The sequence below is a fragment of the Hakea prostrata genome, chromosome 5, assembly GCF_041222555.1.
Source record: "Hakea prostrata isolate BN-2017 chromosome 5, UWA_Hpros_2, whole genome shotgun sequence".
NCBI lineage: Eukaryota > Viridiplantae > Streptophyta > Magnoliopsida > Proteales > Proteaceae > Hakea > Hakea prostrata.
In genome coordinates, this window is record NC_142604.1 from 26,350,684 (window position 1) to 26,374,335 (window position 23,652).

General features: G+C 39.6%; 1 protein-coding gene across 4 annotated transcripts in view; it reads left to right on the forward strand.

Annotated features, from left to right (window-relative positions):
- The first annotated feature begins 13,946 nt into the window (after positions 1–13,946).
- LOC149015760 (Tetratricopeptide repeat (TPR)-like superfamily protein) overlaps positions 13,947–23,652 on the forward strand; it is a 101,551-nt gene continuing 91,845 nt past the window's right edge. Inside the window, exons 1-11 of one of the 4 annotated variants that reach the window (XM_089155380.1) lie at positions 13,947–14,198; positions 14,306–14,400; positions 14,805–14,904; positions 15,230–15,274; positions 15,510–15,611; positions 15,760–15,922; positions 22,594–22,714; positions 22,851–22,913; positions 23,083–23,163; positions 23,252–23,346; positions 23,456–23,606. In XM_089155380.1, the coding sequence (XP_089011506.1) occupies positions 14,036–14,198; positions 14,306–14,400; positions 14,805–14,904; positions 15,230–15,274; positions 15,510–15,611; positions 15,760–15,922; positions 22,594–22,714; positions 22,851–22,913; positions 23,083–23,163; positions 23,252–23,346; positions 23,456–23,606 (1,179 nt within the window). In that variant the 5' untranslated portion in view covers positions 13,947–14,035. The remainder of the gene's footprint in view (positions 14,199–14,305; positions 14,401–14,804; positions 14,905–15,229; positions 15,275–15,509; positions 15,612–15,759; positions 15,923–22,593; positions 22,715–22,850; positions 22,914–23,082; positions 23,164–23,251; positions 23,347–23,455; positions 23,607–23,652) is intronic. The other 3 variants (XM_089155379.1, XM_089155381.1, XM_089155382.1) reach the window with 3 other exon arrangements.

Below are 23,652 nucleotides of genomic sequence, written 5' to 3' on the forward strand. Positions count from 1 at the left end.
CGACGATCTAGTTAGATTTTTGAAGATAGTTCTTTAGAGCTAGAAAAGAGCTCCTAAGCTGCTTTTGTAATATCCAGCCCTATTCTAACCCTGACCCTAACCCGGATCCACTATTGTATTCAGGTCCGAAGACCCGAAGCGGTGGTAGAAGAGACCTATGGACCATTCTGATTGATGATCATGATTTGGAGACTGAGCCTATGGACATTGATGATGATACCCCTTGCTTAAATGCATTATCAGTGTTTAAGGAAAGTCTGCGCATCGGAGAAGATTAATCTCGTTGATGTACCTAATGACTTCCTGTGCACAATCCGAAAGTATCCCCCGAAACTAGACTTCTTGATTGAATTGTGGAAGAAAACCTCACTCAAATTGACCTTGTATGGCCTTTCAAATCCCTACTTGAAGTTGCTGAACTAAACCTGTTTTTCTGCTGAGAAACATTTTGGTCGATACCATCGACCAAAACCATCGACCAAAGTTTCCCATTCTGCCAAGTTAAAGATTCCATGGAATATTCCTATTCTATTTATTATGACCTCGAGCCTTGAGCCTTGTGCAATCATTTTCTCACCTGAAATAGTGGGGAGAACTTCCCAAGGCACCTCCTTGGCTAATGTGAAGGGCACATCATCAAAAACTCATTGTTTACTATTGATTCTTGTCTACTTCTTCCACACTAAGGTATGAATCACCATTCCACTCTCTACCCTACCATTTTCTACTCTTTTCTTTTCCTTTCTTGCTGGTGAGACATTGGAAATGGTGCTGCAACCTTGCAACCACCACTCCAAGTGTCTACACATAATTAACCTATGAGTTTCTTAGCCATCCATTGATGCTATGCCTCCACCTCATGCCTAGCTTATGTATTCCTCTATTCTTCTATTAACATCATGTCACTTTGTACCAAACCGAGTTGTAGGGCATGCTATGTTCATGTTTATCACTTCTATATGATTCCAATCGAATTTCTATTAGTTCCTCTAACTATTACAAGCCAATCCTCATCAATGCAATCAATTCCAACTCATGCCATGATGTTTATCACTTGAACTTGTTAGCTCAAATTGGGGCTTTTTGTTTGGACCATTGGATTGGGTAATTTTCTTGACTTATAGTGTCATACTACTGTTGTTAAATGTTCCTCCAAGTTTCAGATTGATCCGAACACCGGAAAACCAAATTAGGATGAAAACACCCAAAATCCATCATTCTGTCCCGAAGGAAATTTTGGTCGATCCTTTTGGTCGATACCATTGACCAAAACCATCGACCAAAGTTGTTGCTGACAGCAACCTTGGCCAATTTTGATCCAATTGATATCCAATCTTCTTAATTTCTTCTCTAACTTATTATTGATGTTTGTTTAGGGCCTTAACAATTATTTTGGACTATTTCTTGGTACTCTCAATTCATCATCAATTCAACCCAAGGTAAGGATGGTTATCTCCATAAACATCTAGATCACCAACTTATGATTTATGTTCTTGTTTATGAATGGAACCTTTTGATTACTTTTAAATCTTTATAAGACTGTTATATATGTGTTAGAACAGTAGTATTGACATCTTTATACTCTTGTCATGTTACATTACTATTCTTGTTTACTTATGTCTATGATGATTCATTTCAATATCATGTTTTAACTTTTATGATAAGATGTATTGGATGCATGAAAGATGATGAACTTGAATATGTGATTGCTTACGTATTGACTTGGGATTGGGGAGTGTTCTATTGACACTTTTGTCCTTAGGCATCGGAGGGAATAGTATGGGATGTTCTCCGATGGTGCCTATCGACACTCTCCCGGGTTATTGGAAGACATACATAGGACTGTCTAGTTGGTTGGCTAGGTTTATCCTTGTCGTGTCAGACCCGAATCGGAAGGGCATTGAGATCGAACAACCCGTGGTAGTGTATGGTTGGATGGGCGCTCTAGGCTGGTAACCAATCCGGTAGGGGACATAACCATGCTACAGATACCTGAAAGGGGCCATTTATTGGTAGAGTTGCATATGGATAGACTTGGGCTCACGGGGGCTCAAGACCGGTAACCAATCCGTGAGAGGACGTGAGAGCTTCCCATTTACTATATGTGGATGACCAATAGGGTTGATGAGTCCGAAATCCGGGATTTCGCTGACTCTAGTGTGAAGGATACCGGAAAGGATCGCCAGGGGCGAGGAATGGACTTATCCGAATCGACTTGACCGATTGAGTAGATGACTTGCATTGGGCTAGGCTTTACTGTGACATGCGCCAGTACTTGACCAAATGGTGATGTGAGAGAGCGGTGACCAATCCCCTTACCACGGTTTTTTTGATGACTTTACCGATCTTCCCCAGGCATTCCCAAGATATGGAAATGGGAGAGTGACTGACGACCCAAAGAAGTACGGTGCTATGACTTAAAGCATGTCTACCCTAGAGACTAGCATTCATAGAGTTAGACTCATATTTGCATCATATGTTCCATATCGCATTGCATTATAATCTGTTCTGAATGGGTATGATTTCTAATTATGGAATAACTGTCTTGCTGAGTTCTTCGAACTCATTCCTTTTTGTGCAAATGTTTTAGATTATATTCCAGGTACCGAGGACTACGATGGCACCTCCTTTGAGGCGGACTATGATTCCACATACTACCTTCCGGGTAGTGGCGTCGGTGAGGATCCGTATATTGGAGCCGAGGAGGATTACTATCCGCACCAGGGTTAGCCCCACAGTTGTGCGGGAGCGGCAGCGTTGGGTTTACTTCATCCGTACTGTTGAGGAGACTACTATTAGTATAGAAGAAACCCTAGCGTAGCGCCCCATTTCCCCGGTGTGTTTATGGAGTATACGGGCCTGAAATTAACATGTATTTGGATTCTTCCGGTGATACTTGGACATGTACTTAACTACTTTTACTTTCCGCTGCTTTGAGAGAGTGGCTACCACACCTTCTCTCCCTGATATGATTTTGACCACATTCTGATATTATCTATCTTCCGCACTCTGATATATATTTAATCCTATCTTATACATATTGTTTAGTATTAATTGTTTTTACCATTGATTATTACTGTTCATGATTATGTTACCGTGTATGTGGGAGGCATGTACCTCAAATCATTGATCCTTGGACTGTGGATCACATCCCGAGTATTCCAAATGGGGTACCGGCTGGGTGGATGTGACAGCTTTAATGGAGTAAAGTTAAGCTCAAATCCAGTGTCTGTCTTCTGAGAGACTTACCCTTCTCGAATGATCCTTCCTCTTTTATATGGATTATCCCGCTAATAGTATTTTTTTCAATCATGACCATCGGATCATCGCTCCTCTTTGGACGTTGCTGATCATCCCTTCTTTATTCTCTCAGTCGGACCCATAAATTCTCTCATCTTATGAATCGAATCCGGCCAAGTCTGATTAGACCGGTATAAACCGGAAATGGATATTTTAGTCACAACAAGGACGGTCATTAACACAAGTACATTAATTATGTAATCATGCTTATGCTTTGAGAATTCAGTAAATATATTTTCTATGTGTACTTCTTTACCATGCATGACTTTTACATACATTCTTATCAGTAATAGTATGTTACATGTCATTCGGAATATCATGCTTAATTATATTTCATGATTTCGTATATGATCAATCATGTTATGATATGTCTTTGTTTATATGATGAATTATTGATTGTGAACGATATGATGAGATTGACCTTGTGATTGACTACGTATGACTTGGGTTTGGGAAGTGTCCTTCCGACACTTCTGTCCTTGGACATCGGAGGGAATAGTATGGGATATTCTCCGAAGGTGTCCATCGACGCTTTCTCGGGTTATTGGATGACATACATAGGATTGTCTAGATGTATGGTTAGGATTTGCCTTGTCGTATCAGACCCGATTAGGAAGGGTATTGAGACCGAATGACCCGTGGTAGAGTATGGTTGATGGGCGCTCAAGACCGGTATCCACTCTGTGAGAGGACTTGAACCATACTGCGGATACCCGAAAGGGGCCATTTATTGGTAGGGTTGCAAATGGATAGACCTGGGCTCACGGGCGCTCAAGACCGGTAACCAATCCGTGAGAGGACGTGAGAGCTTCCCGTTTACCATTTGTGGATGACCAATAGGGTTGATGAGTCCGTAGTCCGAGTTGGTCGGTGCCATAGGATACGGAACCGAGTTGGTCGGTGCCATAGGGGAAGTATCCGGATCTAACATGATACGACTGAGTAGATGACTTGCATTGGGCTAGGCTATGCCGTGACATGCCCCAGTACTTATACCAATGGTGATGTGAGAGAGTGGTGACTTAACCCCCAGCCATGGTTGATGAGGACTTGACCCAATTACCCCGTAGACCCAAGATATCTTGTATGATTGAGGGGGAGTGATAGATGACCTAAAGAAGTATGGTGCTATGGCTTAAAACATGTCTACCTTAGAGACTAGCATACTTAGGGTTAGAATCATATATCATCATTGTCTCATATCATATTGCATCATATCATGAATTGTATCGGATGAACTGTGTATTATGAAACGACTTGCCTTGTTGAGTTCTTTTGAACTCATTCCTTTCGTGCAATTTGTTAGATTATCCTGCAGGTATAGAAGACTTTGATGGCGCACACTACGACCCGAGCTATGATCCCGCATACTACCCTTCGGGTGATGGCTACGATGAGAGTCAGGATTATTGTGCCGAGGAGGATTATGGTTCATATCAGGGTTAGCCCCACCATGGTGAGGGAGCGGCCTCGCTGGGTTCACTTCATCCACACTTACGAAGAAACATTCATTAGGATAGAAGAAACCTTTGCGTAGTGCCCCATTTCCCTGGATGACTGTAAAACTTATGGATATATTGTCTTTAACTCTAATGTAATTACTCTTAATACTGTTTGTAATTAAGTTTGAATAACCACTTTTCCGCTATTTTGAAGGGGTGAGTTCTGATCACTCTTTCCCCTTGAGATTACTTTTATGAGAAGTTGATACTTGATATTGCTGGCACTCGATTGATTATCTTTTATTATTCATTTGATCTATTTATTGCTTACTTTAAACATTGATTATATTGTTCATGATTATGTTATCGTGTATGTGGGAGGCATGGCCGCTCGATCTAGATCTTCGAGCTGTGGATCACATCCCGGGTATGTCAGATAGGATACCGGCTGGGTGGATGTGACAGAAATTCTTTTGGAAATTACCACTTCATCCTAAGTTTAAAGGCTCTTTTTTTTTGGCATCTATTTAATGCAAGGCTCGTTGTTAAGACAATTCTTTCAAAATGAACGTCAATCGGCCCAGTATGCGAACTTTGCGGTGCTTCTAATGAATCAGAATGTCATCTTTTCCTTTATTGTGAATGGACAAAGAGGATCTGGGCGGCGGGACCGTTAGGACTTCGGACAAAGTTCATTTCCTATAACTCCCTCATCCAACTTTGCAATTGCTTTCTTTTAAACTCAAACTTGGATACACAATCCAAGAAATGGTTATTTTATGTTTTGAACCAAATCATATACATAGCACAAATCAATGCATATATGATTATGTAAAATCCACTTGTTCACCAACTTTATTGTGTGCAGGGCTATTTAATGAACTTCTAAACAAGATAACATGGAAGGTGGGCCTTTTTTGGAATAGAAAACTACCTTTTGTAAGCACAGGGAAAATATAAGCGGGACTAATGAAGGAAGCAATGGTGCAGGGCATCATAAAAAGATTAAGCAAGGAACATGACATGGGCATAAATATCAAAGAAATCTGGTGTTATAAATAAGAATTCCAAGCCATGTTCACACACAACAATAGCATATGGCTCATGAATTTGATCCTCCCAATGATAAAAAATTTTGAAATCACAAAGAACATATTAATATGTGATATCCAATACTTTTTTTTTTTGGTAAATAACACTTCATTCATGAACTAAGAAGAGTACAGACACACCAAAGAAAGGAAAGATACAACAGATGTTTGAAACACAAGGTTCGGTCCGAACCAAGGAGCGAAAATTGACCAAACTGTCGTATATGCAATAGACAGGGTCATCCAGGCTAAGGGATGGGTCAAGCCCAAGAAACCCTTAGAACGAAAGCTGTAACAAATACAGCAACAGTTAAGCACCAACACCCACATAAGGGGAACACACCACAAATAAGGAGATTTACACGCCACAAGGGCAAACACAAAAACACGCAAGGGCGGAGTCGTGGTTGTTGCATAGGGAGCATCAATATTGTGGAGAAGGTTTGGCCTGCCATCTGTCACTGCTGTTGAGGCGTACCTGTTAAACACGCCGCAAAAGTACTTGGATTCTAGATCTGAGTTGTTCTGCGGTATGCACCAAATCTTGCTACAACCAGATTTTTTTTTTAATCAAAAAAAGAGAGAAGAGAGAAGTGGGAACAAGCAAATAGATCTGGAAGAGAGGAGATAGATCGGCAAGAAAACAAGCAGATCTTAAGGAAAAAACCCCAGATCTAGTTAGCAAACCAGAGGAGGGAGAGACGGAAGACAAAGACAGAGACAGAGATGGTTGAGCAGAGGAGACGGAGGCAAGAGACGGGAGAGTGGAGCAGAGGAGGCAGAGAGACTAGCGGCGAGTCTCTCTGCCTCAAACTGCAAAAAGTTTGGTTGCGGTCAGCGTGGAGAGGAAACAAGTGAAAATGGGATTTACCAAAACTCTGTATCTTGTTTTTTTTTTTTGGTTGTAATAAATAAATGGAGTTTAGCAACCCTGAAAAAGAAAACTACTCAAGCATGCAAATCTTATCCTCCAGTAGGATCTCCTCCAATTCTTGGGGTGGATCCAAAAAGAATCATGAAGGTTCCTCTAAAGAAGTCGGTCTCTTCGTGATCCAGTCAGCAACGTAGTTGGACTCCCAGTACGCATGTTGGAATCTAATTCCTTCATAGCTTCCCACTTCTTCCTTTATTGCATGCACCACTCTTGCTACTTTCCCTTGTATTCTTACATTAGGCTTTAACAGATCAATAGCTTTGAGAGAGTCTAATTCCATATATAAAGGCATGAAATTCTTTTCGCTTGCAATGTCAATTCCTTCATAGATCTCCTGCAATTCAGCTTCTAAAATATTCATCTTCATTTTTCTCTTAACGTATCCTCCAAGGAAGCTGCCTTCTGTGTTGTGAATTACACCTCCTATCTGATTGTATTCTCCTTTGCATAGATGCATCCACATTTATTTTGAACCATCCTAAGAATTCTTAGGATTAATCCATCCACCAACACTTCTAGGGCATTTGGGTTTTATTGTTTCCTCTCTATTCGTTCCCCACATCGATTTAACTTGGTTGAAGAGGTCTAAATAAAGCTCTGCACCGTTTCCTGGTCTAGTGAAGATTTCTTCATGGCTTTCTCTATTTCTCCAGCACCAAATTTGATACGCCACACAACTACACTTTATCGCCCAATCTGGGTACCAACCTTGACTTTTTTCGCATATATTGAGCGTTAGCCAATCCTTTTGATTACTCGGATCACTTCCCTTTTCCTTTTTATTTTTATTTTTATTGTTCGCATTTTTTTTCCTGTCTTTTATTTATGAATTGATTGTGTTTAATTTATTTTTCGTTTCAATTCGATTGCATTAGATGTATAGATTAGGATCGTTTAGTTTAGTTAATTAGTTAACAAAAATTGAATCATTCCACTCTCGCATTACTATTAAGAAGTTGAATTATAAGTGGCATATCTCCTTGAGATCGACCCGTTAGCTACACGATACCGTGCGCTTGCGGTTACTTTTAAATTTCACAAACACCAAACAACACTTGCCTTCCAGAAGACCAACTACCAAGCAAGGCAGGCTCTTCATGTAAAATCCGGCCCTATCCTAACCCTGACCCGGCCCGGATTTTATATTGTTGCAGGTCCGAAGACCCGAAGTGGTGGTAGAAGAGACCTGTGGGCCCTCTTAGTGGATGATTCGATGCTTGATGTTGAGCCTATGGATATTGACAATGATGCCCCTTACTTGAGCACATTGTCAGTATTGAGTGAAAATCTGCACATCGATGAAGATTGAATTAGTTGAAGCACTTCCTGGAACCCCGTGATCAATCCGAAGGTATTTTTTGAAACTAGGCTTGTTGATTGACTTGTAGGAGAAAACCCCGCTCGATTTGACCCTGTATAGCCTCCCGAATCCACTCCTAAAGTTGTTGTCATGGCTTGGTCGACTGATAGTCAACCAAGAGTAATGGAATTCGAAAATACACTAAATCTCTTCCCATTTTGCCCCTACCTTTTTGGAACTTGTGAATGAGGACCTAAACTAATCATTGGCACTCCAGAGCTCGAGGTTGGACACTCTCTTGGGCTATTCCTTGATGTTTGGGAAGATCTTTGACTCCAATCATTAGTGTATACATTAATCATCAACTCAAGGTATGATTTCTTCTATTCTTCTTCTAATCTATTCATTTTTCTATCAATTGATGATCTTGAAACCATGGCTGAAGTGCTGCAACCTTGCAAACACTTAACCATGAGTCTCCCCCTTTCAATTCCTTAATCCTCCCCCCATTCATGCTATGTTATGATTCAAATGAGATTAATTGCACTCCATCACCTTGATTCTATTCAATTTAACCTATTGTGATTCAAATCTGATATGTAGGTGCATGTTAAGCTTAGACTATAATGAAATTAAGATTCTAACTTGATTCTTAACACTCATTTGATTGATTCCTATCATCCTTTACAATTTCTATCAATTCCAATTTATTTCTTGTTAAGTATCATATAGAACCTAAGATTTCGATTTGGGCATTTTTGATTGAACCATTGGATCATCATGAAAATTAGTGTGTAGTATCCTCTTACTGTTATAAACATGCCCTCCAAATTTCGTGACGATCGGAGCACCGGAAGAGCAGTTTCGGATCAAGTTTCCATTGCTGTCATGTAGTTATCAAGTCTTGGTCGACTGCTTGGTCGACTGACAGTCGACCAAGCTAGTCAACCAAGAGCTGTTAAGACCCCTGTACTCAGCCAAATTGATCCGTTTGAACCCCGATTCGATTGCTTTCTTCTCCGACATTACTTGTATGTTATCTAGGGTATCAACACTGATTTTGGGACCATACTTGGTGATCATTAAATCTATTTACAACTTGATTAAGGTAAGGACAGTCGTTAACTCAAGTATGTTAATTATACCAACATGCTTACATTATGGGAACGTAATGGTTATGTTCATATGAGTATTTCATTACTATACATGACTGTTATATGTTTTCTTATCAGTAATAGAATGTATACATCATTTAGAATATCATGTTCAACTTTACTGTATGATTTTATATACGATCAATGTTATGATATGTATTGTTTATATGATGAATCATTGATTTAATATGATATGATGAGATTGAGTTTGTGATTGACTACGTATGACTTGGGATTGGGAAGTGTCCTTCCGACACTTTTGTCCTTGGACATCGGAGGTAGTATGGGATATTCCCCGAAGGTGTCCATCGACGCTTTCCCGGGTTGTTGGATTGTCTAGGTGTATGGTTAGGATATTTTCCTTGTCGTATCAGACCCAAATCGGAAGGGTATTGAGACCGAACGACCCGTGGTAGAGTATGGTTGATGGGCGCTCAAGACCGGTATCCACTCCGTGAGAGGACTTGAACTATACTGCGGATACCCGAAAGGGGCCATTTATTGGTAGGGTTGCAAATGGATAGACCTGGGCTCACGGGCGCTCAAGACCGGTAACCAACCCGTGAGAGGACGTGAGAGCTTCCCGTCTACCATTTGTGGATGACCAATAGGGTTGATGAGTCCGTAGTCCGAGTTGGTCGGTGCCATAGGATACGCTGACTCTAGTGTGAAGGATACGGAACCGAGTTGGTCGGTGCCATAGGGAAAGTATCCGGATCTGACATGATACGACTGAGTAGATGACTTGCATTGGGCTAGGCTTCGCCGTGACATGCGCCAATACTTATACCAATGGTGATGTGAGAGAGTGGTGACTGAATCCCCAACCATGGCTTGATGAGGACCTTACCCAATTACCACGGCAAACCCAAGATATCTTATGATTGAGGGGGAGTGATTGACGACCCGAAGAAGTATGGTGCTATGGCTTAAAGCATGTCTACCTTAGAGACTAGCATACTTAAGATTAGAATCATATTTCATCATTGTCTCATATCATATTGCATCATATTGTGACTTGTATCGAATGAACTGTGTATTATGAAACGACTTGCCTTGCTGAGTTCTTTTGAACTCATTCCTTTTGTGCAGTTTGCTAGATTATACTGCAGGTACAGAAGACCTCGATGGCGTGTCCTATGACCCGAGCTATGATCCCGCATACTACCCTTCAGGTGATGGCTTCGCGGAGAGTTAGGATTGCTATACCGAGGAGGATTATGGTGCGTACCAGGGTTAGCCCCACCTTAGTGAGGGAGCGGCCACGTTGGGTTTACTTCATCCACACTTTTGAGGAAGAAATCATTAGGATAGAAGAAACCTATGTGTAGTCCCCATTTCCTTGGATGATTGTAATCAATTGGATGTTTTCACTCTAGTTCTTATGGATTTGCTCTTGACGCAAATTGTAATTTAACTTAATTAACCACTTTTCTGCTATTGTTGAAGGAGTGACTTCTGATCACTTCTTCTCTTTGAGATTATCTCTATGTGAAGTTGATACTTAATATTTCCGCACTCTGATTTATTATCTTCTCTTATTCAATAGATCTATTTATTCCTTGTTTTATACATTGATTGTATCGTTCATGATTATGTTATTGTGTATGTGGGAGGCATGGCCGCTCGATCTGGATCTTCGGGCTGTGGATCACATCCCGGGTATGCGAGATAGGATACCAGATGGGTGGATGTGACACTTTAGATAGAGGATCTAGATCCATGCATTCATGGTATGGATCATGGAATTCTATCCGGACACTCCACAAATTTACCCGACTATACCTTCGGGTTCTCAGACTTGCAATACAAATCTCGGGTTAGAAATACGAGGGTTGTTACACTACTACCCTTTCGGTAGGGGAGTTGAAGCCGGATGACCCGTGATGACAGTGATGTGACGATGGTCCACAGTTAGTCATATGAATGGTAGGGTTGCATGTGTTAGGGTTGGGGTCATGAACGTCCAAAGAACGGATCGGGTGTCGTGAGGAGTCACGAGAGCATTCTGCCCCAACAATGTGTGGATGACCATAGGGTTATCAAATGAAGTCCAATAGCGGTAGCCAGTCCGTGAGGATTCCCATTCCTATGTTGCGAAGGATACTGAACCTAGTTGGTTGGTGCCATAAGGGATGTATTTGGACTTCATGTAGTATGTTACCTGTATGACCTTGCATTGGATTAGAAACCCCGACATGCGCCAGTACTAATTGCCAATGGTCGTGGTGAGAGAGTGTTGACTTAACCCCAGCCATGGTTTGAGAGCCAATGTGGACTTTCCATTTTGCCCAGGATCCCTATAGAGGTAACCAGTCCTTGCCGGATCAGAGTGACTAGACCTACCCAGAGGAGGGTTGGTGTATATCTTAAAGCATGTCAACTGTTAGAGACTTGCATGGTTAGATCTTAGTGGTATTCATATTTTGCATTCATACATATCATATATGCATTTCTGATTTGTTGGACATATGGATGGGAATTGTTATTGTTCTTACTGAGTTCTCCAGAACTCATTCATTTATTTGTATATGTTTTATTAGTCTACGCAGATGGAGGAAATGTGTCGGAAGATGGATTGGTTTCCTATAAAGGAACCTTCCCGTATGAAGAAGATGTGGTACCGACAATGGGAAATGGAGATAGCCTGTGCGGGAGCTCCTGCGAGTGCATGGAATGCGCTTATAGCACCCTTTGAAGGGCAAAGGAGACAAGTTGCCAGACAGTTTGCTCACCGTATGGAAGAGAATTGGAGAACCCTTCATCTTGATAAACTGGAATCTAAGTTTTTAGCCTTAGAAAAAAAAATGGAAAGAAAATAATTTGATTCTTTTTTATTGCTTCAGCTGAACTCGTATTCTTTTGATTTATTATTCTTTCATTGATTATTTTATTGAAGTATTTGGACTCCTGTAATTCTTTAATTCATTAATTGAACTATTATTGCTCTTGATTGTCTTTATTTGTATTTATTATTGTTGATAGACTAAAACTGTGGATCCTGTGATGGATCACTCCCACGGGTTGTCGGGCAGGTAACCTAGACCAATGGGTGGGGTGTGACACTGACAGTGTATCCAAGTAAGGGGCATCATTGTCAATGTCCATAGGCTCTAAGTCATACACCAAGTCATCAACTACGAGGGCCCACAAGTCTCTTCTTCCACCACTCCGGGTCTTCGGACCTACAAACATCAAAGGATCCGGGTCAGGGTTAGGATATGGCTAGGTTTTATAGTTAAAGTATTAAATGGGAACGTCTAGGAATCGAATCCAAACGACTAATTTTTTGACTTCTTCTATTGCTGGTTGAATTTTGGTTCCCCCCTTCTCATTGACAAGTAGTGGTCCGCAATTATCCAGGGCACTTTAGTTAATACGCTTCTGTAGTCTTCCTTGGATCCAAATTTTGCTATGAAGTAATCATAACCTATGTCAATTAAGTCCCATGATCCCGTAGGTTTCCACAGAGTTTTCAGTCGGTTGGATAGGAAGATATAACCCACATGCCTTCCTACTAGTTTGATTATAATAGATTGCTTCCATGGCTCTCGGAGGTCTTCCTTTTCCCTCTTTGATAAGGTGATGTTTGGGCAAAACGGATCACCCGCAGTTGTAAGCACTTCCTCTTCTTCATTATCAGTTTCCCAATCCGAATAGCAATTTGCGCTAAATCCCTCGATATCGTAACCATCTTCATCCGCCATTGATCCTTCCTTGCTTTTGAAAAATCTTCGCCTTTCTTTAACCGTATCCATGTAGGTTCACCTAGTCACCATCTCAGGAGTCTCCCCTTCGAGCAGTGATTGCCCTCGTTTAATTTTCTTGTTGCTCCTTTGTATCTGATCGAGTTCTTCAGGGAAAACTTTCGTCGCCGGGTTACCTTCCGAAAACATCTTCATTAGGGTTTTCCTAGGGTTTGGCTTTTCTCAATCCTCTATATATAGCTATATATCTTGTTTTTTACTGTTCAATAGGAAGTCCACCCCCAAGAAAAGTGGCTGTTAGAACTAATTTGTGATACAGATCTATCGAATCTAAAATGTACCTGTAACAATTTCCCCTGTTGAATGCATCTTTTTCTTTTATTATAAAAAAAAGAAAAAAAATCTCACATAGGTAGGAATTTTAGGAATCCAAATAGGTACGTAGAGGAGAAAAATGGGGCGAGAAACAACTAGCAGATTGGCTCTCATTGAAGATTTGTGGCAGGCTGGAGCATGGGAGTTGCAGTAGATGGGCATATAAAGTCTGTCAATTTTGGAAGAACATATACTGAAGATTCGTTGGAGGCAACTCTGGTTGGTTTGCACAATGGACTTAATGCAGTGCACACTATGGGATTACAAGTAAATGAAGTCTGGAGTAACCATAGGGCTCTTAAGGACTTCCTACCCAAACCATCTTTATCATTTTGGCCGTTAAATGTAATAGATAAATTAATGGACTTGGCTACTAGAACACAAAAGATGAAGTTCGGTGACTTTCCTTCTCCTATGATCCAACAATGGATCACTAGTATTGCTCTAAAATCTTCCTTAGGAAACACTGGGGCTATTAATCCCGTATATGTTATGTGTAATTGTTTTTAAGTAATATAGTTTTTCTCTTTCGTATATAAAAAAAAAAGATTGGCTCTCACTCTCTAGTCTCTGTCTCTCTCTCTTCTGTCACTCGTTCTGTGAAAGGACAACTCTGCCCTCCTGTATTCAACGAAAGAGAGTAACAGAGAGACACGGCGGAATCACATTACCCGACTAAAGAAGGTTGTCGTCCTTACTCCCAAATAGTTGCTGGCGCCATCTGCACACAAGATGGTGGATCCGGCGAGTTCATTTCTCGGGAAAATGTTGTTAGAAGAGATCACTCCGGTGGTTATGGTTCTTCGAACTCCGCTTGTTGAAGAGGCCTGTCTCAAGAACGGACTCTCCTTCGTTCAGATGCTGCAACCCTTTTGCGTCTTCAATAACATTGATGGTAATTAATATATCTTCTCAAAATCTCCCTGTTTATGCGAAATTTGCATTCCAGACCATACTAGCTATGAATTTTAAGCTATTTTATGTTTAATGTCGTGAGTTCAGTACCTGTACGGACGGTGAGCGATCAACCCTATCGGTTGCACAAGTTCAAGTTGCGATTGTATTATGCTTCCGACATAAAGCAGCCTAATGTGGAGGTAAATTTTTCTTAATAGGAAAGAAGAAAGCCAAAGTACAAATGGGTTATCTTGCCGAGTGTTGAAATTCTTGTGGTGAGAATTGTAGATTCATAGGTTTGGATATTGCTAAGATCACTGCATTACAAACTAAGAAACGTTTTCTAGGAAAAGTTCCAGTTCCTGTGACTTAAATATATTGATTGGTAAAATCAAGTTGACTTGGGACCGAGAAGGAGCTGAATGGACAGCTTAGGGTGAATGTCTTGATTTAGATGGATTTGGGACTTCTACTATTTAGTTTTATTGTAACAGTGCATTAAGTCTTTATTCGTGTCTACTTTCAGACACATTTTTGTAATATATGCTTTTAGTTTTTAAATTCGAACCAGATTCGTATTCACTTTAATTTTGGTTTCAATTAGGCTGCGGAAGAGCATTTAAGGCAGGTGGTTACTCATGCTGCTGAGAAAGATCTTTCTGATTTGCGCACAGATCCACCTCAACTTGATGACTTACTTGCTAGTATGTCTTTTATCTTACGCTTACCTTACCTGAATTGATCTGAACCCCCGTAGTTAGTTATGAATTGTTCTCTGCTTTAGATGGTCCATTTAGTGTGTTGGATAGATAATTTCGTCTTTCCTTTATCCACCTCTTTTGCAAACTCATTTGAATGACATCTATGAGCTTTTGATCTTTAATCAGCCTGTTGATGGACATCATTGTGTTTTATTTATTTTCTAAATTTATGTGTTGTTTCCAGACATGGACTTTTTGCCATTTCGCCCTTCGTTTTATGTACCTAGCTAAGGTTCTAATTTTTGGTTTCATGTCTGGGTTCGGTCAGATGTGCTGGATCTTGTAAGTGTTGGGGAGGGTGAAAATAAAAAAGGTGAGACCAATAAGGCGAGCAAGGCGTCCTAGGTGACACCTTGACAACTATGTTCTTTTATCAAGGTTACAACATTGGGCTTGAAACTATAGTTGGAACTTGGACCAAGGCCACATTTTCTTTCGGCTAGGCCCTAAACTGAGATAACTTGGCAATTTCAGTCAGGGTTTAGTTCCATGTTCTTAGTTGTTGGTGTATTTTCAGATTGTGATGATTATATTTTTTTATGCCGCAGTGAATTCTGAGTTGCTCCCATCGTGGTTTAAAATCTTCAACAAGGAGCTTATACAGACCTTATCTTTCTCAGAGCATGAAGCGTTTGACCATCCTGTGGCTTGTAGGGAAACTTTATACTCATATTGCTATTCATCCATTTTTCTTATGATAATTCAACTGTTTACAAGTATTGTAATTATGAGATTTTGGTCTTCAGAAATGATGAACTTATTTACTGATTGTATCCTTTGTTAAAAATTGGCTTCCAGGTCTTTTAGTTGTTTCTTCAAAAGATGAACAGCCGATCAACAAATTCATTGACTTATTTAACACCAGTCAGTTGCCCTATTTACTCAATGATGGTGTGATGGATCCAAAGATTCTGAAGTATTACTTGTTAATTCATGATAATCAAGATGACAGTTCAGAGAAGTATAGTGACCCCCATCTCTCTCTTTCTTGTTTTAAAGGACTACAGTTTCTCTGTTTCAATCAGGAGATCTTCTCGCTTGGAAATTTTATTTCTAAGTATTACTTGTATTCTTAGGTTATTGTTGTGATCATTCTCACTATAGGTGGAATTGAATGCGTAAAAGAAATCTTGTGACTTTTGATAATTTTCTCAACATGGTAGGATGATGTGGCATGGGTAGTTATGCACAAATTCATTCAGGTTAAATGTGCTTGTCATCTAGTTTTTCTGCTCTCTAGAGTATATTCATTGTTACTTTTGCTCAAAGTTACTATATTTTGAGAAAACTTCACATTTATCTAATGAAGTTTGTTGATTTTTCTACTTATAATGTGAAATGCTTTGTGAAGGAGTTTATAAATAGATTGTCATACAAAGTTCTATGTATGTAATTGGTCTGGTGTATTGGTGAATTTATATTTGTATTTGTATCGCTGGTCACCATCTGGTGCACACAGTATCTATATGGTCCACCAATCCATACTGGTATTGCCAGAGGCCGATCCTGTCCTTTCAGGCACTGTTCAAATCCTTGTTGTTATTACTCTAACATAGGCTGAAGCTTGGTTTGTCGAATCTCAAACCAGCTTCATTGATGCTCAATTTAATGGATGCTATCACTTTTAACATCAACCAGGACCCTTCTCCTAGGCTTCTCTTGAACCTGAAACTGCAGAGTTTTGCTACTGTCATATTTCTCTGCAGGAGTGTGCTCTTCTCGGCGTTAATACCTTTTCCTTAGTCTGTTGAGTCAATGTAGTTGAAATTGGTTGAGTTAGTTTCTTGCTTATATTGAGTTGTAGGATACATTCCCTAGTGTTGGTCTTCATAAAATGAGGGTGATGTAAATCGACCTTGATTTTAGTATATGGGGCAATGGATCCATATGAATTAATTGATTTCTGTTTGGAATTGAGAACAATACAGTTATATTTAGAATTCTTAGTGTGTAGGAAGCGACTTCAATTTTATCTAAGCTCACTTATGCAAGTAGAGGGATAGTGAAATCACAAGCTGATGTAGGACCCCACTCCCATGCCAAGAAGGCCCCTAAGACTTGAAAGAAGCCTAGGCTTGCTGCCAAGCAGTCTGCTGCACTGCCCGGCAGCATAGGATTATGATTCGACAGCAGGGGCAATTTTGCCTTTTTGGGCAGTCCAGTTTGAGCCCATTTGTGTCTAGCTGTTAGTGGCCTCCCGTGTTGCCAAGCTATGTCTGACATCTTTGAAAGAGTGCCTGATACAAGAAATACGCACTAAGTATCTTGAAAAGCTCCACAATATGCTTCAAAAGGACATACATGCTTCTAATAATAACCTCATATATATATATATATATATATATATATATATATATATATATATATATATATATATATGACTATATAAGTATTTTTTAGTATATAAATAATTTAAAAATATATAAAATACACACTAACTATCTTAAAAAGCTCCACAACATGCTCCAAAAATTACATACATGCTTCCACTATTACTCTCCTATTTTTAAATTTAAAACAGAAATTAATTAGTATTTTTAATACTTAATATTTTTAGTTATTTAAATATATATTAAATACAATAAAATTACATAATTAACAGAAAAAAATTGATTCAACACCATCACAGCAGTATGGTGTCTCAACACAGCAGTATGGTGTCCCAACTCTCACATACATTAATTTGAAGCTCATACATCTACTATACATATACATAATTTACTAAATAATTTTTAATAACATAAAAAAAAAAAAGTAGGAAGAATAAAAAATTAATTTTGACACTACAAATTCATAGATCAACACTTTAAAGTAGACATACTTAAATTTGGAAGCAATCTAAGATGATTTAAGGCACAAACAAAACAAAAATAGAAAAATGAGGAAGCTGGTTACTCAACTTGCAAGATTTGAGAAAATGCACAAATGGAGGAGCAAATCTAGTGTTTGAATGAAATGGAGTTGTAGAAATTAGGTGAAAAGAGAGATGAAAGCAAGAAAATTAAAAAGAAAATTTCAAAAAAGGGTCGAAATGTCGCTGACTCGCTGGTGATAGGGCTCAAAATGCCTGAAATCAGCGATAGGTCGAAAATGAGCTCAAAACTGGACATTTTATAGGCTATGAATGTGTTGTTTCGGCTTGATACAATATCGGGCCAAAATATTGTGTCGTATCCACCAAAATATTGGTCGATACGATACTGGACACTTTTTTTGCCTGTCCTTTTATTTCGTTTCGATTTCAAAATATGTAGGCATTTCGACCATTTCGGTCGAATTTTGTTCCATGCTAACCACAAGACATTAACCTAACCTTTTCCCTTAGGAAATCATCCCTTCAAATCCATATCGCAAAGGAACCCCATATCTCCTAAATTCTGAAAACCCCAGAACCTAATAACCAACCCTTCCCTTCAACCATAAGGTATTCTAAACCCTAATTGACTGCGGATTCTATTGTAGGGTATCCTGGAGTGAGCCTAACTCAAGGGCATTATCTGAAGCAACCAAACCCTAGATCCCGGTTCCCGTCACAACCCTTTCCTCCCCCACCCCCCAGCCCAAAAAAAAAATGAAGGGGAACCTTTGGCAGCTTCACCCCACCTCCCCTACCCCAATTCTCCAATCCCCTCATCCCCTACCCTTCCCCTTCCATTCTCTTCTCTCTTGTGGCAGCATGGTATTTCCAATTTTAAATCCTAGGTTTTCATTCACCTAACCCTCCCCCCCAAAAAAAAAAAATCCCTTTCCATTCCGGCTGCAACATCCTCTCTCCTCTCCCACCCTTGGACTCCAACTTCAACCCTAATCTCTTCTCCCAATCCTATAATTCTGCAACTCATGTTCTTTCCATAAAGACCCTAGTGAGACCCTAACATTTATGTCTCCCTAACCCCTCAACCGAACCAAATTCTTTCTAGGATCCATCATCCCCTCTCCTACTTTGCCTTCGACCCTAATCTTATCCCTAGCCAAACTCCAGCAAACCCTAGATTACTAGAAACCCTAAATTCTAATAAACCCTTAAATTATTAAACCTAAACTTGAAGATCAGTTCTGAATTTCAATTTATAACAGTATTCATATCTAGAATTCAATAAACCCTTGACCCCAAGCCATACCCCCAACCTTGTAGGTCCTATTCCCAAGCCCTATTACCATTTATGTCAGGCCTACACCTAAATCCCGGGGTTTAAAAACCCTAATTTTGCTGCTGCTTCACTTTAAGCGATCCTAAGATTGGCCCTCGATTTGGGAGTTACATCATGAAGCCAACAATAAAAAGATGATGAAGACGAGCATATCCCCCAATGCACCAACTCCGGATGAGAATGCAGCAATAACACCTCCAAATTAATCCAGTGAAAGGCCCTCAAAAGCCCCACCAGATTGCATGGATAAAGAAAAGGAAAAAGAAACAATTCCCTGCCGAAAGAACTAGGTATAGGGCTGAAAATCCTAACCAAAACAATACTCTCATAGCAACAGAACATGAAGCAACATAGCAATCTTTAAGTTGCGGTAAATAACTTGCAAAACACAACCAGGAAAGCACAACAACATGGCATCTAGAGGAAGAGATAGAGTTCAGAGATGATTGGGACTAAACAACTACAATAATGATGTAGACCTTCAAAAATACATACCTCCATCATGTTGGAAGATTAAGATGATGAAATGCAGTAAATGAACTACATTGAAATTCCCTCTTCAAGCTCAATGAACGAAGAACATTATGAACCCCTGTCATCCAGCCAGCTTTGATTTAGGCTCTAATCTGCCAGAGAATCATAACAAAATTTTTGAGTCTTTCACTCGGCATAAAGGAGAGATCCACAAGACCCTTCGATGAATGAGACCCCTTGAAAAATTATTATGGCTCGAATGATCCACATCTCTGGGTTAGGCACTGATGAGCACATTGAGCTATCCATTTGGCTGAGAGCCCTCACAACCTAGGCACAACGACACAATTATCAGGGGCGCGCTAGTGGCTCAACGAAGACCCACTAATAATCATGGTGGGAGATCTTTTCACATAGGCGAGACGAGATGGAGGTCGAGAGCATAGAGTTGGGATATCTCGCCATATCTCATCATATCTCGCCCTGGATCTCGCTAGAACTCTTAATTTTTGCCTTTTTTGTGGATTTCGGCTGGATTTTCACTTGCAACTACTTTAGCACATCTACAACATCGAAGGAAGATCAATCATTCTCTGCTTATCTTATGAACTTATGATTTAATGACTTATATAGAACTTCTAATGGTTGTATAATTTTATTATTCTATTTTGATAATTGAGATTGTGATACTCTTATGGATGGAATTTTGATGACATTTAGTTTACTTGATGCATTTGATACACTTGCTTTTTATTTATATGCCTTAAAGATTCTATATTATATGTTGTATAACCTTACATTCCCTAATCCTACAACATTTCGGTTTCACACTATGGGTAGACTTAGAAATCATACATAGGGTTGTTTTCTGACAAATCCAAGGCCACCAATGTGTTCAAAAGGCCTTAAATATGCTAAATACCAAGTTTCAACTCAATTGGAACCCTAAAACCCCCCGAGATGGGCCACTGAGTTGATGGCAAAATTTTTTATATCTCGACTGAGATCTTGCCGAGATGGTCAAGATCTCGGTTTTTCAACATGGCGAGATCTCACTCGAGAGCGAGATCTTCTACCATGCTAATAATGAGAAATAGTTCCAAAGATACGAAGAGCAGGGCTAAAGTAGACTTAGAATGAAGCTCCTAAAGAGGTGAGTATCATTCTGAAAATGCATGATGGAAATATGTTGATCTGTTGCCGGAGAATATTAAGCTTTGGCCGCATGGCACTAATACTGCCCTCTATTTCTCTCAGTTTTAGACAACCCAGTTCCAATAGTTTCAACTAGTTTTAACAAATTTTTACAGTTTCAACCAGTTTTGATCAGCCTATCACATGTTGAGTTTTTCAAACCTTTCTGGTTTTGACTAGGTTTAATCAGTTGTGACCAAATTTCTATTTCTATCTGCTACTGAAATCATCATCCTTGGTAAGAATTGTGTGGGTCAAGATAGTGAGTACTTCATTACAGTTGCACTACATCTAGGATTGGCATTTAACCTATATATGTTTTTGCTTACCATGGGTGGGAATGGTGCTGTTTACAGTTCCATAGCAATTTATTTCTCTTCTTCTTTTCCGACTTTGTCCGATTTCAAATTATCATATCAATGCAACTAATCAAAGCTAATATCAAGGATGACCTAGCCCATTTAACCCACAAATTAGAAAAAAGGTACCATTGCGGAATTAGAGGTCTAAGGTTTATGGCAGACCATACTGTGAAAATTCGATCACTGTGTGGTCAACAAGAATGTGGAAGAAATACTACTGTATGTTTGATTTCATTCCAGTGGATGGATTACAAGATCTGCCTGGTTTGATTGCAGCAGCAGCAGCAGCAAGCTTGTAATGGGTTCCTCAGGAGTGATTCAGTGAAGTAAACTCTGTTTGCAGGCCTTCGGCAACAGGAGCACTTCAAATCAGTAATAATAGACTTAGAACAAGAGAAGTAGAGAAGGATAGATGGATTTAGCCCCCAAAACCAAGGCTCTTTCAGCCCTAGGATTTAGCATTTAACAACAAGGTTCTGTGGATCTAGGTGCTTAGCTCTAATGGCAAGGCCTTAGTCCTTCTTATCAGTCACAGTGGCTAAGAGGTTCTTCATGTTCAGAGGTAAATCTATTCATTGATTCAATAAATTCTGTTAGGCTGAAAATGAAAACACCCATTACATATTTATAGAGCTAGGCTCATGAACTAAAGGTTGAAACTCCTAAATACTAGAACAGAAAGAAAGCTTTTTCTGAGTTGGTCAGTTAATATTCTCAGCAATAATGAAATTGAAGATTCCTAATCTGGAATTAGAAACTAGGGAAACAGAAAATAATAGACTTTAGAATCCAGCCACTTGCATGAATACTAAAATAATGGTTTTTGCAGCGTTGAAATTTTTTGCTGGTTGGTTCCGTTATCGTGGAGCTGCTCCAAAATTTACTTGGTTCTAAGATGTTGAGTTTATGTTTGACCTAAGTAAATAAGATCCAAAGCGTTCTAAAAGGTCTTTACATGATCTGGTCTTGGGCCCCCCAAAATTTCTGAATAAATCTTTAACCACCTTTGTTTGTAGCTTGGGCTTAGGAAATACTAAATCAAGCTATGCTGCATTGCTTGAACTGTACTATTCCTCGGAAAGCAAATGTTTTCTGGTATCCAATCCAAAAATTAAAGGATCACAGCACCCTAGCCAGATGGAGAGGACTTTCAGAACACTGAGGAAGGGTTACTTCCCATATTTGTTATATAAAACAGAACCAATGCATCTAAGAACTGTCCCACATCACTGGGGGTGTAAATAATGAGTGTCCTGTACTTCCTCTGCTACCGTGTGCAGCCACTTAGCTGCTGGATGTTGTGGAGTTGGCCTGTTGGATATTATAGTTATTGTCGCCAGTGATAATATTTGGGACCTTCAGTTCTAGTTGCCTGCTGTTTGATCCCTTCTTTTAGCTATTTGCTGCTGCTTCAAAATCTCTGTTGATGCTATTTCATTCTTTGTTTGCAGGGCGACTAATGTTCTCACAGAGATGCGTAGTACATTTGGAATGAACGACTGTGGATTATTGAGCGTTAACTCTGCCAAAGATGGATTGGAAGAACGGATAGCTAGCCTGTGGGCTCCTTTTGTAAGTTGATTGTTTAGAGAATGTAATTTTTGTGGAGCTGGTTTAGTATGATTCCAATTCTCTTTCTTTTCCCCCTCTTCTCCACATAACATTTTGAAGCTTAAGGCAGTAATATCTTTCTGATGTTGTGTGACAGAAAACTGATGCTTCTCCCACACAGGATCTTGGTTGTTTGCTTAATGTAAATGACGTCAGTGAGGTACTGTTCTTTTTCTTCTTTGGTCATGTATCTTCAGATATTTAACAACGCTCCTATGCTTTTTCTTCCCTTTTTTTAGAATTTGTTTTGGTCACCCTCCTCTCTTTCTGAAAAATATTATATTGGAAAATATTGACCAAAATGTTGGTTTGGAAAAATCTTTGATTAGATGAAGGACCTCATGCAAGATCTATCTTCCAAACATATAATTCCTCATATGGAACAGAAAATACGAGTCCTCAATCAACAGGTATGCTTCTAGTTTGACTTGTTCTTGAATTCAGATATGAAATATGCCTCTTCGATTGACTTGTTTTGTTCTCCCCCTCCACACTTAGGTTTCTGCAACACGTAGAGGCTTTAGAAATCAAATTAGGAATTTGTGGTGGAGAAAAGGGAAAGAGGAAACAACTGATGTCCAAAATGGCCCCATGTATGTATACATTTCTACGCTACCCTACATTGTTGTTCCTCTACAGGGACTGTTTGTCTGGTTCAGTTATAAAAATCATTGCTGAAATTTTCGGAAATTATTTTTGAAGGTACACGTTTAGCTCCATTGAATCTCAAATAAGAGTTTTGGGTGATTATGCTTTCATGTTGCGAGATTATGAACTTGCTTTGTCAAATTATCGATTGCTGTCAACCGACTACAAAATTGACAAAGCGTGGAAGCGCTATGCTGGTGTTCAGGTATCCGTTATTGCTTCTCACAGAGTCACACTCTGTTCATAGTAAG